Source organism: Humulus lupulus, chromosome 2 (genome assembly GCF_963169125.1).
Source record: "Humulus lupulus chromosome 2, drHumLupu1.1, whole genome shotgun sequence".
Lineage (NCBI taxonomy): Eukaryota > Viridiplantae > Streptophyta > Magnoliopsida > Rosales > Cannabaceae > Humulus > Humulus lupulus.
The window spans coordinates 221,435,860-221,450,298 of NC_084794.1; the positions used below are offsets into that span (position 1 = coordinate 221,435,860).

At 33.4% G+C, this 14,439-nt stretch overlaps 1 protein-coding gene across 6 annotated transcripts; it reads left to right on the forward strand.

Annotated features, from left to right (window-relative positions):
* Positions 1-241: 241 nt before the first annotated feature.
* LOC133818988 (uncharacterized) lies at positions 242-11,481 on the forward strand. Of its 6 annotated transcripts, XR_009886186.1 has the most exons (8): positions 242-375; positions 1,110-1,319; positions 1,402-1,464; positions 1,848-1,903; positions 7,509-7,581; positions 7,700-7,944; positions 8,026-8,332; positions 8,402-11,473. XR_009886186.1 is itself a non-coding variant. In XM_062252133.1 (7 exons), the coding sequence occupies exons 5-7, from the start codon at positions 8,147-8,149 to the stop codon at positions 8,931-8,933; spliced, it is 648 nt and encodes a 215-aa protein (XP_062108117.1). In that variant the 5' UTR covers positions 242-375; positions 1,402-1,464; positions 7,509-7,581; positions 7,700-7,944; positions 8,026-8,146; the 3' UTR covers positions 8,934-11,481. The 6 variants fall into 6 exon arrangements, 3 of the variants coding, with proteins under 3 accessions (XP_062108117.1, XP_062108116.1, XP_062108115.1); XR_009886187.1 differs by lacking the exon at positions 1,848-1,903; XR_009886188.1 differs by lacking the exon at positions 1,110-1,319 and having other exon boundaries at positions 8,402-11,472.
* The last annotated feature ends 2,958 nt before the right edge of the window (positions 11,482-14,439 follow it).

The following is a 14,439-nucleotide window of genomic DNA, read 5'->3' on the forward strand; positions in this document are numbered from 1 at the left end:
TCTTGAGCATTTTCCTTTTTATTAAGAAAAAGAAAAGAAATATAAAAGAAAATATTTGTTGCCATTTTTCTGGGATAAGATGACTAGGCTTGCCATTTTAGTTATGTTCACATTGTAGATAAGGTTTAGGTGATGTGTAAGGAGAGGAAATAGTCGGATTTAGCTTATTTTGTGTGATAGGATTTTAGTTTTCACACTTGAGTTCTTTTCTTAGGGTTAGGTCACTAGGGGTTATAAACAGAAGAGAATGTGAGCCTTGGAGACCCAATTGAGTGGCTGCCAAGACTTGAAGAGAAAGAGAAGGAGTAGGGCACGAAAAAGAGAAAGAAAAAGAGAGAAAGGAGGAGAAGATTAAAGGGTTTCAAGGATCTCTAGGTATATGTTCTTATTTTTTTATTTTGGTTTTTGGTTCTTGATCCTCTAAGATTAGATATATCTTTCTCAATTCTAAGAGGTTTGTAACTCTTTTCTTTGGCGCTATTTCGAAATCCCTAGGTGTCTGAGGATTGATTGTTTTATCTTTTTGAACACCATAAAAAAGTAATAGAAATTGTGTTGTTATTTTTCTTTTCTTGATTGGTTGATTTTCATAGAAAATCTTGCTAGAATTCACTACAAGAATAAAGGCTATTAGCGGCGTAAGTATTAGCGGCGAACCAAGTCCGCCTGTATTATACAGTCTATTAGCGGCGGACTTGGGGGTCCGCCGCTAATAATAAGTGAGTATTTAAAAAAATATTAAAAAATATATTAGCGGTGGACCGTAAGACTATTCACGGCAGACCCTCCGCCGCTAATATGCCAAATAAAATGCCTGGGAATAGTTTTTAAAATTTATTAGCGGCGGGTAATCACCTGTATTAGAGGCGGACTATCCGCCGCTAATAGTATTAGCGGCGGGTAATCACCTTTATTAGAGGCGGGCTACCCGCCGCTAATAATATTATTGGCGGTGGGAGAAACTAATAGCGGCGGGTCCCGCCGCTAATGCTTATGCATAGGTTACAAATTGGCATTGCACCTTTCCTCTTCACATCTGTTCTCAAACTAATCCCTAATCCTCTCAAAATTTTCTCACTCACGCTCAGCCTCCTCTCTCTGTTGCACAGAGTCTCCTCCTGGTCCTCTCCCTAACGCCGACTCCTCTCGGTCTGCTCTCTCTCCCTAACATAGACTCCCTCTCGGTCTGCTCTCTCCCCCTAACGCCGAGCTCCATCTCAAACTGCTCTCTCTCCCTAACACCGAGCCTCTCCAATCCCTCACGCTGGTTCGCCACAAACACGCGAACCCAATTGCCTCTTCTCTAAGCTTAAACCCAGGTGAACCACTTTCTCGGCATATATATATATAACAATGTATCTATATTCATATTGAGCTCTAATGTTTTTATACTTCTCTCAGGCAACGACAACTAGTGACCCACGCCGATTGGCCACCTCCGCCACTGACCCACACCTCTCAGGCGTAAGTTTTAGTCTTTAAATTATCCATTGTTCCATTTTTTTCTACTGTTTATGTTTATGCTTCAAGAATGATATGATTTGCTTTGTGGAGCAAAATTTTCCAGTTTTATACACACAAATGTGTTGGTTCGTTCCTTTAGAGAATCGAGCATTTAATTAATATAAAGCATTTAGTTCAGATTTACTGACATAACCATTGGCTAAAATTTTCTAATTGTGCTCTCTGCTTTAATCATCTTCAATGGTGAATAATGGTGTGTTTTATACTTATTTGCAATGTAATGCCTAACCAACACATTGCATTTTTTTATACTTAGTTTTATATTATTTTGGTTTGAATTTTTTTTCGTGTATCTTTTGGTCTTAATTTTTTTCTTTATCAAGACATCGACACACCTACGACCCCGACACACACACGACCTTGGCACACCCTCGCACAGGTTTGGACATATTTTTTGTATTTAATATTTTATTTATCTGGACATGTTTTTCTGAATAATTTATTTTGTATTTGTTTAGTGCACAATATTTGAGTTTTGAGTCCTTTAGTTAGTATCCTTAGTATATAAATCTTGACATCTATCATTAAGATATATGTTTGTTCTTTCTTTATTTTTTAATTGCTTTCTTTCCTGTTATTTTTCTTGTCCACAGAGTGAAAATTAGTAAGAGAGATGAAAATCAAAATATATAGGAATATATAAATAATTATAGGACGATTTTGATTAAAAAAAAAATTTAAGTGATAATTTAAATTAATTTATAAAATATAATAATAGATGGTTTAGTATTAACTAAAATATAGTGTTTTTGTTAATATTGAATAAAGAGGATTTAAACTTGATCAATCAGATTATTAGCACTCATATTTTCTTTATCACCATTTTCTTAATTATTTAATATTAATTAAACTAAGTGCTAGAAAAATATACAAATTCACTTAAAATTAATTTAAATTTTAAAATATTTTTTTAATGTTTGAAATATTTTTAGATTTTATTAATAAATTTTGAATTATTTTTTATTTTAAAAACAAATTTGTAATTATTTTTTAAATTAAAATTGAGACAAACTAATTATATCACGTCTGCGTTCCTCCATTGCCATTATTAGCAGCCACACCAAATTTTTTGAACTACTTACTAATTTTTGTCAAAAAAAAAAAGTATTTAGTCAATTAAGTGAAAGTTTTTATAGTACTAACTAACTTTCATTGCAACTTGATTTTTTTAATAGGGAAACTAATTTTGTTTAGATTGTGAAATTTTTTGAAACAAATTTATGATAGTTTATTTAATAAAAAAAAAGTGAGTATAGAAAAAAAAAAGTGCATATTATCATGTTATTTTGTTCTTTTTTCTCCTTTTTGCTTGAACATATGTTCATTTTATTGCTTTGGCTGCTTGTCTATGAAACATATTTCCAATTAGTGCTACCATGTCACGAGTCAATGAGTCCCAGTTTTTTCTCTTGCATTGAATATGTTTCACAAAAATAGAACAATAATTAATTTGTAAAAATAGAAAAAAAAATTAATTAGTAGTTAATTTATTTTCTCTGTCCCGGTATGCTTGTGATTGATGGTTGTTGACTATAACCATCAATTACAGGGATATCGGCACAGAAATTATAAGTTTAAAATATTATTAATAAAATAATGAATGATAAAGATTAATAAAATTTATCTAATTATTTAAAAAAATAAATTAGTCTAAAAGTCAAATAATAATTAATTTTTAAAATTATTATTATTATTACAAATTAAAAAAATTATGAATAAATAATTAAATAAATAATAATTTATATTTTAATTAATTTTTAATAATTTAATTAATTAAATAATAAAAGTTTGATATGATATTATCTAATTGAATAATTTAATTTAATTTGTTTATTGAATAACATTATTTAATATTTAATAGTTATAAATTACATGAATATAGAAATTGATAATTATATTTAATAAAAGTTTAAAAAATTAAGAATAAATAATAAATTAGTTTAGAAAAAAATATTAATTTGTTTATAAATAACATTATCTAATAAAACATCACAAAATAACATAAGATATTATAATATTGCATAAGATTTCAAAAATGATAACAAATCTCCTTTGTTATCCATTCCTATTCACATTACTAAAACTCACACTCTTATAACACTATAGATGGCGATTGACAAGACTTGGAAAACATTGAGAAATCGTGGTTGTCAAGAATATTGGAATAGTCTGCAAGCTTTTTTGAGGATGGCGTCAGAATATAAAGATTCTGATGGAAGAATTAGGTGCCCGTGTGTGAGATGCATTAATAATAGATTTGAATCTTTGGATGTAATTCGGGCACACGTATTCGATAGGGGTTTTCATCAAGCTTATGATAAGTGGATTTTTCATGGTGAGGTGGAAGAAATTGTTGTTGATGAGGTGGTTGATGAGAATGAAGATGATGGGATGATTCACGTTGTGGAAGACTTCCTTTTACCGACAACTGAGGAAGTAGAAAGGGATCCCAGTGGGAGTCAGTATTATGACGAGTTATTTGAGGAGATTGAAGCGGAGTTGTATCCTGGATGTGATTGGATTTCATCCCTGAACTTTTTAGCAAAGTTGTTGCATCTAAAAGTTAGAGGGAAGGTGCCTAACAACATATTTGATGAATTACTGAAGTTGTTAAAGCTGTTGGTTTTTATTGATCAAATCAGAGATTATACGCAGCGGAACAACAATCAAATTGTCAGTTTAATCCCAAAAGATTTCTAGATCTACTTCTTCACATGCATATATATATTGAATCAAAGACAAGAATAGAAAAAATTACCTCAGGTCCTTCCTTGCTGCTATTTTTTTTGTATGGCTATATCCTTGAGATCTCACACCAAGATCTTCCAAAATGTTCTCAGCACACAAAGAACGAGTGTGGGCTCGCTATACAAACAATAGGCAAAAAACTATTTATCAGATGTTCTCAATACATGAGATCTGATAAAGTTTGGACCTAGGTTTTGTGAAGAATAGTGACTTTTGTTTGTATCACTGTTCTCTTTCTCTGAGAGAGATTTCTAGATATTTTTCTATCCCTGAAAAGTTACGTTCTGTAAAATTGATATCCTATATTTAATATATCCAATATATTAAAATATTTGTTATTTTAAACAATTTAAAATAACTGATCAGTTATCAGATTTTTGTTTAAATAATAATATTTTAATCATATTAAAATATCTCATTGTTTATTTAATATTTAAATAACTAAAATTGTGGAACCAAGAAACTGAACATAGTCTCTTATGCGTGTAGCACAGTGACTGTGCACTGTGCTACACGTGTACCACATGCTAGTGATGACATGTGATTTTTTCCAATTTTTATTATTATTTAAATACCAAAAATCCCAAAAAATAAATTAATTCAAAATTAATTATATTTTTGTTAAATCAAATAATTAATTAATTACACATAATTAAACAATAATTATGTTTGATACATAGAAAAATATTTTACTTTTCACATAAGTCCTTTTTGCCCATTTTTGTATTTACCTTTGTCAATGATTGTTTGAGCCATTTCGGGGACCATGGACCTATAACATTAAACTCCTATAAATAAACTAAATAATTAAACTCTTTAATTATAATAGTTAATTTATTAATTCTGATATTACTTCACTATAAATTCAGAATTGCACTCTTTATGTTATAGATATACTCTTATAGAAATCTTTGCTTAAGTCGTCCATTGTTATAACCATCTTACAATAGTTCAACCCTCTAATTAATTAGTTCAGAAATTAGAATGGAAGAATTACCATTTTACATTTCTAATTTACTTCTTATTCGTTAAGTACCATTAATTCACTATTGAATAATTAATCTATAATCTAATTATAGATTTGAGCTCAAAATCATTCAGTTCCAGAATTAACTCTTAAGGGAACTAATATATGATCCGTTAGGAAAGATTAGATTCCGTATTGTTGATACATGTTCCCAGCCATCCATGATATTAAATCTCCAAAACAAAAGTTATTAGTCTCATTATTTGAAGAGACCTTAACGAATGAATCAAAAGATTTAATAAACATGAACAGGAGTTCATGAACACTCAGGATTTAGGTTTATCTATAAATGATCATCAATTATGATATGAATTACAAGTCTTTATTGTTAAATGGTTTTTGGATAAAGACTTTAATTCATATCAGTCCATGTCATATATAATCATATTATATAAAACACATTTACTGAGATGTCTTTCCACATCAATAATCCGAATCTAGATTATTTGTATCATTATGATGCTCAGTAAACCGTGCTTACAACTCCAATTAAAGAATTCCATAACTTTAATTTGTTGTTGTTGACCATTTTTATTCATTTATGTGATCTTAATTCTCTCGTACTAATACAAGATCACATCCTCAATAATGAATATGGAATTTTTCTGAAATTTACAAAATTATTCAAACAATAATTTAACAATCTAAATATAACAATAATAATAAACCGTTGTATTTATTTATTCACAGAAAAACAAATGTCTTTACATGCTTTTAGGACACACTCCTAACAAAAGCTTGCATTTCCCAAGGAAAACAAAATTCCCGGATCGTACTACGAGACGAAAAAGAGATTGAAAAAATTAGGGTTAGGATACGAGTCCATTCACGTGTGTCAGTATGATTGTTGCTTATTTTACAATGAGCATGCATCTAAAGAGACATGTCCAGTATGCGAAAGTAGTAGATGGATTACTTCCGAAATGACGAAAGGAAAAAAAGTGCCACACAAGGTGATGCGTTACTTTCCGTTGACCCCTCAGTTGAAAATATTATACAGTTCAAAGATTACAGCAAAACACATGATATGGCATCACGCCTGGAAATCAAAAGATGAAGGGGTGATGCGATACCTGATGGACGGCTCTGTGTGGAAGGACTTTGATGACAAGCATCCTGATTTTTTAAGGGATCCCAGAAATTTTCGTTTGGGCTTAGCTGCTGATGGATTTAATCCATTTGGCAACATGAACCTTGCATATAGCATGTGGCCTGGGGTGTTGGCAAACTATAATCTGCCACCTTGGTTGTGTATGAAAGATAATTATTTCATGTTGACCCTCCTTATTCCTGGGCCAAAATCACCCGGTAAGGACATGGATGTATTTCTGAGACCATTGGTGGATGAGTTGAAGGATATGTGGGTTAACGGAGTTGAGACAAGAGATAGTTCGACCAACAGGATGTTCAAGATGCGGGCAGCCCTTTTGTGGACAGTGAACGATTTTCTAGCTCGCAGTAGTTTGTCTGGATGGAGTGGTCAGGGATACAAAGCTTTTCCTACGTGTAATGAGGACACAACTTCCATCCGAGTGATCGGTAAGACATCTTATGTTGGTCACAGAAGATTTTTGCCAAGTACTCATCGAATGAGAAGAGACACCGAGTTCAATGGAGAAGTTGAGAGAAGACGTCCTCCGAGACGGTTTACTTGTGAGGATATACTAGAACAACTTAATGCTCTTGCAGCGCAAGTTCCAGGAAAACATGTCCAGTATGGGGGTGTGAAACGTAAAAGAGGAGTAGATGAAGGTAATTGGAGGAAAAAAAGTATTTTTTACGATGTGAATCATCGACTAATTTGGGACATTAAGGACAATTCTGATGAGGTTAATGATGTTGTACATGAAACAAGTTCATCAAATTTTGTGTTGACTGTGGACCTCGGAGAGTTGATTATGCAATCTGATCAACCTGCTGCATATGTTGGAGCTGATGAAGAGGGTGACGACGAAGCTGATATGTCAGAACATGAGGAAGTCACAGATGCAGAGGATGAATTGTTAGTTAAGCTTTGTGAAGATGAAAATGTGTTTCCGATTACTGATGGAAATGATAGTGATTACTCTGTTTAGTTTTTCTATTTGTGTAACAGAACTGTATATTTAAATATAATAAAGTTTTTTTTTGTACTTATTATTATAATGAATTGAATGTGATATACTTCTATTTTAATGCTAATTACTAACTAATAAATTTTAAACTGAAGTATAATGTCAGCTGATATAGCAACTTATCATGGCGGAGATGGTGGGGGTCAAGACTCGCCAGATCCTTCTAAGGTACCATCATCTTGTGAGTCAGGTTAAATATTGCATATCAAAATTATTTTTAGAAATTATATTGTTAGATAAATATAACATCAATACTAATACTGGTTATTGTTAATAAATTTTAAAGCCCCGCCGACGAGAAGAAAAGGTTGTGGCCTTGCTAGTAATAATGTTCTTGAAGAACGAAGGAAAAAAGCTGGGAAACCATTGGATCTAGAGCCTGATCCTGTGACCAACAAAGTGGTTGGGCAGGAGGATCAAGCTTTTATTCGCATGTTGGGCACTCTAGTTACCATTTTGTGTTCGGGACATTATTTGGATTTTGCTGATGTACCTCAACAGTTTAAGGATCAAGTGCTTGATCGTATGAGGGTAAAAAAATTACAAATCTTGTACTTTAAATTATTTATTTCTATTATTTACAAAGTCATCTAATTTTTTTTCTTAATGCAGTATTACTATAATATATACGGTCATCCACAACGTGAGTCAGTTCTGGCAACTGTCAACAAGGAGATGAGTGAAAGATATCGTGAAAGAAAGAACAATAGACATAAACACTTCAAAATTCATTATGCTGGACCAGAAGATTTGGAGAATGTCCTCTCTAAGCCACCTGACCATTGGGCAGAATATTTGTGAATTGTTTTTGAGCGAAAGATTTTTGGCTCGTTCCGCTAAAAATCAAGCAAACAGAAAACAAATGAAGTATGTAACAACACAAGGCACAAAGTCGTTGGCAGCTAAGCGTCACCAATATGTAAGTGAAGATGTTAATTTAATTTTATAAAATAACACATTCTGAAACATTTTGTTTACATTTGTATAGGAGAACCCAGATGCGCATGTTGTTGATACTTGGAGGGATTCTCATATGATAAAATCGACAAAATCTTTTGTCAATGAGGCAGCTCAACAAGATTATGTAAGTGAATAGTATTGTTTTCTTGTTTATAATGTTTCTAATTTTTGTTTATAATGTTATCTTTATACAGGAAAAAATGGCAGCAGAGGTTCAGAGGTCACAGCTTGAGAGGCAGAGTCAACAGCTGAGTGAGGCATCTCTTAATGTATCTGGCGTTGATTCGTCCCCGGTCGATCAATACGAGATACTAAGTAAAGTACTCGGGGAGAGATCTGACTACCAAAGAGGAGTGGGTTATAGGGCGAAAGGGAAGGCAAGAAAGACAACCTCTAGCTCTACAGATCAAAGTCAGTCCCAAGAAAATACTGCTGCTACGCCTAATGAAGATATGACTACTATGGCTCTGATGATGAAGGCAATGCGTGAGACGCTTCAGAAGGTGGTACCTGAGCAACCCAGTAATTTGTATGACCCATGGTTTGACAGTTTTCTGTAGAGGTATTTGCCACCACAATCTGAAGGTGGTTCGTCTTCTCAGAGTAACACTGCCAATCCTGACCTTCATACACCGCCACAGCAGCAGTACCAGTGTAATGCCCCGAATTTCCTAATAAGGGTTAGGACCTTGATTAGGAGGCCGGGAGGGCCATAATTGATTTATTATGATATTAAATGATTATATGCATGTTTATGTGAATTATATTATTATATGATGATAAATGCATGCATATGGGGGTATTTATAATTATAAGGGCATTTTGGTAATTTGGCCTGTTGAGGGCATATTTATGAATTGGGTGCATATTGTAATTTGTGAATGAGATTTCATTATTATGGAGATATATTCGAGCTATTCGGCATGAGACGATCTTATATTATTGATTAGCGGTTTTGTCATAACGAGGTCAATTATTGGGTAATAAGAATGTTTATGTGATGATAAATTGGGAGTATTTGAGGTCAGGAGGAAATTATGAGAGTTTTGACTATAATGTCACCGGGGGTGTTTTTGGGACCCCGAGCACTAGGTTTTATTTGAGGTTACTTAAGCTTGAAGTAGCTTGTCAGATAGAACGTACGTTAGAAAACATTTCCTCTCTCCTTTGTTAGCTCATTTTACCGTTCGAAGCCTTTTTTGAAGAAATCTTGAGTTCTAGGAGTCAGAATCAAGCGAGGGTCGAGGTATAGCGATCCTAGGAAAGATTAGAAGCTTCTTAACTGAAGGATTCGACGGAAAACAACCCAATCGAAGGTAATCTAAGTTTAAGGTTTTGAGTTTTTAGAGTTTCTAAGCTTAGAATTGGCTTTTGTGAATCGTTGAGTTTTTGGTTCGATTGAGCCTTGGGTTTTGATGGATTTGGACCATTGGGAAGCTTGGAAACTTTAATTTGATGATTTGGAAGTGTTTAGGTATGTTTTTGGAGGGTTTGGAATGAAGAAAAACGAGTTTGGGCATGTTCTGGGTTGGGGGCCGCGACCCTGTTCTTGGAGTGCCGCGGCCCTAGCTTGAAGAAGAAGATGGCTGAGATTGTGCTTGCTAGGCGCTGCGGCCCTATGTATAGGGCGCCGTGGCCCTTGCTTCAGGAATGGCTGGGGATCGCGGCACAAGGTGCCAGGGTCGCAACCCTTGGTCAGGTTTGAGCCCGTTTGAGTGTTTTGGCCCCGGGAACATAGTTTTAGGCCTCGGGATTGTTTCTACTACCCGAATTGGTGGGGATTGATGTCCCGGAGGCTAGATATTGGTTTGGAAACCTATGTTGATCATTTTTATTGATGGTGTCCCATATTTGGTTATGACTAGGTGACCGCTAAGGGCTTAAAGGTTGATCATTCTCAAGGGTCGTTCTTATATTAATTCTCGCTCGAATCAGAGGTAAGAAAACTGCACCCTATGTATATGTGACATGCATGGTTATTCTTAATGCATGTTGGATTATTAAATGTGGCACGCATGATTATTGTTGAGGCATGTCAAGTGGTTAAATATGATGCATGTGATGCACGAGAAACATGTGATTAGGGCATGCTATGATTATTGAATATGAGAATGTTCAGAGCTTGAGCCTCTGTGTTTATGCATGGTCCTAATTATGCTAGTAATTTTTGAGTAAGCATGCTGAATGCATTGTATTCGAGTATTGGATATATGATATATGTTTGTTGGCATTGCTTACTTGTATACGGTACTGATTAGTCAGGGATACTGACCTAAGAGTCAGAAACGGCATAGCGTCATGAACGCAGGGTTGAATGAAGATTAGATCTAATCGATATCAACGTTGAATGGCTCTAAAGCATTAATGCTGGACTGACCCTAAGGTCGATGAATCTTATAAGCGCTTGCCTAGTCTAAGACTAGTTACTGAGAGCCAGGGCCTAAGGCCTAGGTGACTACTTGTCACATGGCTAGGGAATAGAGTTCCATGGTTATGACTCGATGGTCATGAGGAAGGTTATGTTGGTGACTAATCATCATGCACCTATCCTGCCTAAGCTAGTGAAAGGATCACTTATCTATAAGCCCCGGTGACCCTATCGTCACAAGGCTGTTGGGAACGGAACCCACCTTAGTGACTGTACCACTGTCACTCTTCTATATTGGGCTAAAAGCCCTGGATGATTATTATGATCATTGGTTGATGTGTTATACTCAACATTACGTGAACTCATTTGCATGTTGAATAGGGCTATATCTGCTAGGCGTGTGCCTTATGATCTGATGACATGTTATAATTGTTCATGAGCATATTAAGTTTTCTTGGTGGGCTTCGGCTCACGGGTGCTATGTGGTATGGGGTGGTTAGAGGTTCATCGCAGCAACCATATGTGAGATATGGTGAGTTTGGGGGCGGGTCGCAGCCACAGCCTCGAGATCAGTTTGGAGACCTCACGCTCGGACGATCATCACAGCCACCTTATATTCCTTCACCGCCACAGCCACAGGCGTCGCCCTCACCGCCACAGCCACAGGTGTCGCCCTCACAACCACACCAAAATGTTGAAGATGAGGTCAATTTCAATATTAATCTTAATGATTTTATTTAGTTATTAGTTTATGTATTTGGACTGAATTAATACTGTATTTATTTTTAATGACAATAGCGATATTAGCTAGGTTGATAAATATTAAAACTATTCACATTAATTTTAATGTTAGTTATGTTTAAATTAATTAAATGCTTATTTTGTTAAATTTTATTATGAATTATTTTTAAAAATAATTAAATTTAATAAATATTAATTTATTTCAAATAAATTTTAAAATATATTTAAAAAAACAATATTAGCGGCGGACCCCGCGGCTAATAATAATGCATCTGACAAATGCATTAGCGGCAGGCTCCGCCGCTAATAATATTATATCAGCGGCGGGTGTGTCAGTCCGCCGCTAATAAGCATTAATAGCGACAAATAATTAGCAGCGGGTCCCCGCCGCTAATACGTATTAGCGGCGGAGGCCCCCGCCGCTAATGTGGTCAATTCTTGTAGTGATTGTGGTTTAATTTGTCTTGCATGAAGGGTATGTTTTAGTTTGGTACTCTTGGTTCTTAAAATAATTGAACCCATTATTTGTTTTGGAAAACAAAATGTGAGTTTTGATAAAATATATGTTGATATGGATATTGTTAAGTATTGGTGGTTTTGAAATGGTAATAAGAGTATATGATCTACGGGGAGCATGTAATAGTTTTATTTTGTTTCATCTCTTGTTTTTGTGCTATGATTTTATGTGGATTAATGCAATATTTTTCTTTTGGATTCATAGGGTGTTCAGCCAAGGGGTATGAAATGGGTTCTAGTTGTTTATATTATTTTTATTTATTTTCTCTTAATACTAAAGAAGCATGATGTGATTTTGTGGTAAACTTGGATGTTAAGTCCTATATGTATTTCAGACTAAGCTATATTCCATGGTGTGATATTGTTCTAAATGTGTAAATGAGATTCAAGATTATTAGGGACTTGCATAAGATGTTAGAAAGCATGTTAGACTTATCCATGTATTGTTGGTATGTTAATAAAGTTTTATTGGTCATTTTATAATTCTAGTTATTTGCTGAATTTTATTGTTAAAATATTTATTTAGTAAGCATGAGTAAACTAAGAGTGAGTTTGATGCCATGATTTCATGATACATGCTAAAGATGAAAAGGATTAAGTTTCACATATTTTGTTTTTTCATTTCATTAACAACACCTATGATTTTTATGTGAATTTATATGCTTAAAAGATAAAAGCAAATAAATGAATGACATGCTGAATTTTATTTTTAAGTTTATGAGATTAGCAAGCATGTGTATCTAAGGGCGGTTTTTGTGCCATGATGATATTGTGTATATAACTATGAATTTTAAATAAATTTTGAATAATTGTGAATGCCATGATTATATGTGATTAGGTGTTATAGAAAGAGAATTAAAAATAATTACTTTTTAATTTTTTTTTAGAAAAGTGTTATTTCTTATTTTGTGGTTGGATTTGAAAGCATGTTACAAATTGATTAATTATTTTGGTAATATTATTTCTAAAATAAATTATGAATATTAAACAAATCTGTATATATGTTTGGATTAAAGTTTGGTATCATTTGCCTATTGTTGATTTAGGCCATGATTAGTTTGTGAGTTTTGGATTTTGATTTTTGGGATTAAGTATTGATTCATGATTTGAAATGGTTTTAAGATGCCAATATGGTAACACGCATGCTAGAAAAATTAATAGGTAATTAATTGAGTGTTAATAACGCTTGCTGAATTTTTGTAAAGTTGTTAAGAAATAAATGTATGATATCATAAACTTTGGCATAACTTTCAAGAATGGTCCCACATATGCATGTTACATGCAAATGCTTTTTTACGTGTAATTATATGTTAATTGAGTAAGTCTAAGGTCCTTGCTTGAAGACCTCTAAGGTTGATATGTGTATCGACAATGTTTTTCATGATGTTATGTGTGACATGCAAGCATGTTTTTCTGTATGAGTTATGCTAGAATCTAGAAAGTGGTGCAACTTGTTATGAGATGGATGTCACGTGTGCATGTTTTGGGGTTTTATGCCCTAATTAAAACTCAAATTCATTTTAATCAAATTTTATTATCAATAAAAGAATAGAAATCAATTTTTGACTTGGTTTAATCACTTTGCTCACATGTTTTATTTTCATGATTATTTGCTTAATATAAACTTCTATTAAATCCCGAGCATATAACTAATCATATTTATAGTGACGTAATCACAGTGGAATATAAATTTGATTATATGTTCAAAATAAGTTAGTTCTAAGATTAATCAGTGCGCATGATTTACATTGACTTGTCAATCTACAATATGATCTACTTGCATATTGCAGTGTTATGTTATTTCCAGAACATTAGCAAAGTAGATAAGATCGGATGTATTTGTTACATCGGACAGGACCAATATTGACAGTAGAGAGGATAAGTAAACTTATTGTTATTATCTATTCTAGTCATATCATATAGTTAACCATAGGTCAATTCAATCTCAATTCTGAGTGGTTAGTATTATAACTAATTGTATTATTTGAGTTCTTTGACTTGTTCATTACCAACTTACCATACGGACTAGCCCATACTTACATCTTGGGAACTCGTTAGTATAATTGAGTGGGAGTGTTAATCATAGATATGAACATCTATAACTTCTGATGAAGAAGTAAAACTATGTTTTCCTTTTAGTTTGGTTCAAGGTGCTAAATGATAGAGATCTCATTTCAGTAATTAATATTAGTTTACTGAAATATCATTTACAATGAACTAAGTGTTTTAAGGATAAAATACAATGAGGGGTAAAATGGTATTTTAGTCTCATATCATTGTAGACCGTCTATAAAGGATTGAGTGAAAATTATGGTTGCAACAATGGATAATTAATAACATATCTATATTTGTTATAGAGCATTCTATGAATTCAAGAGTGCGATTCTGAGTCTTTAGTGGAGTCATGAGGAATTAATAAGTTAGTAAATTTATTTGTTAAA

Excerpts from the sequence above, each read along its gene's own strand:
- LOC133818988 (XM_062252132.1), top strand. The coding sequence starts at position 6,223 with ATGACGAAAGGAAAAAAAGTGCCACACAAGGTGATGCGTTACTTTCCG.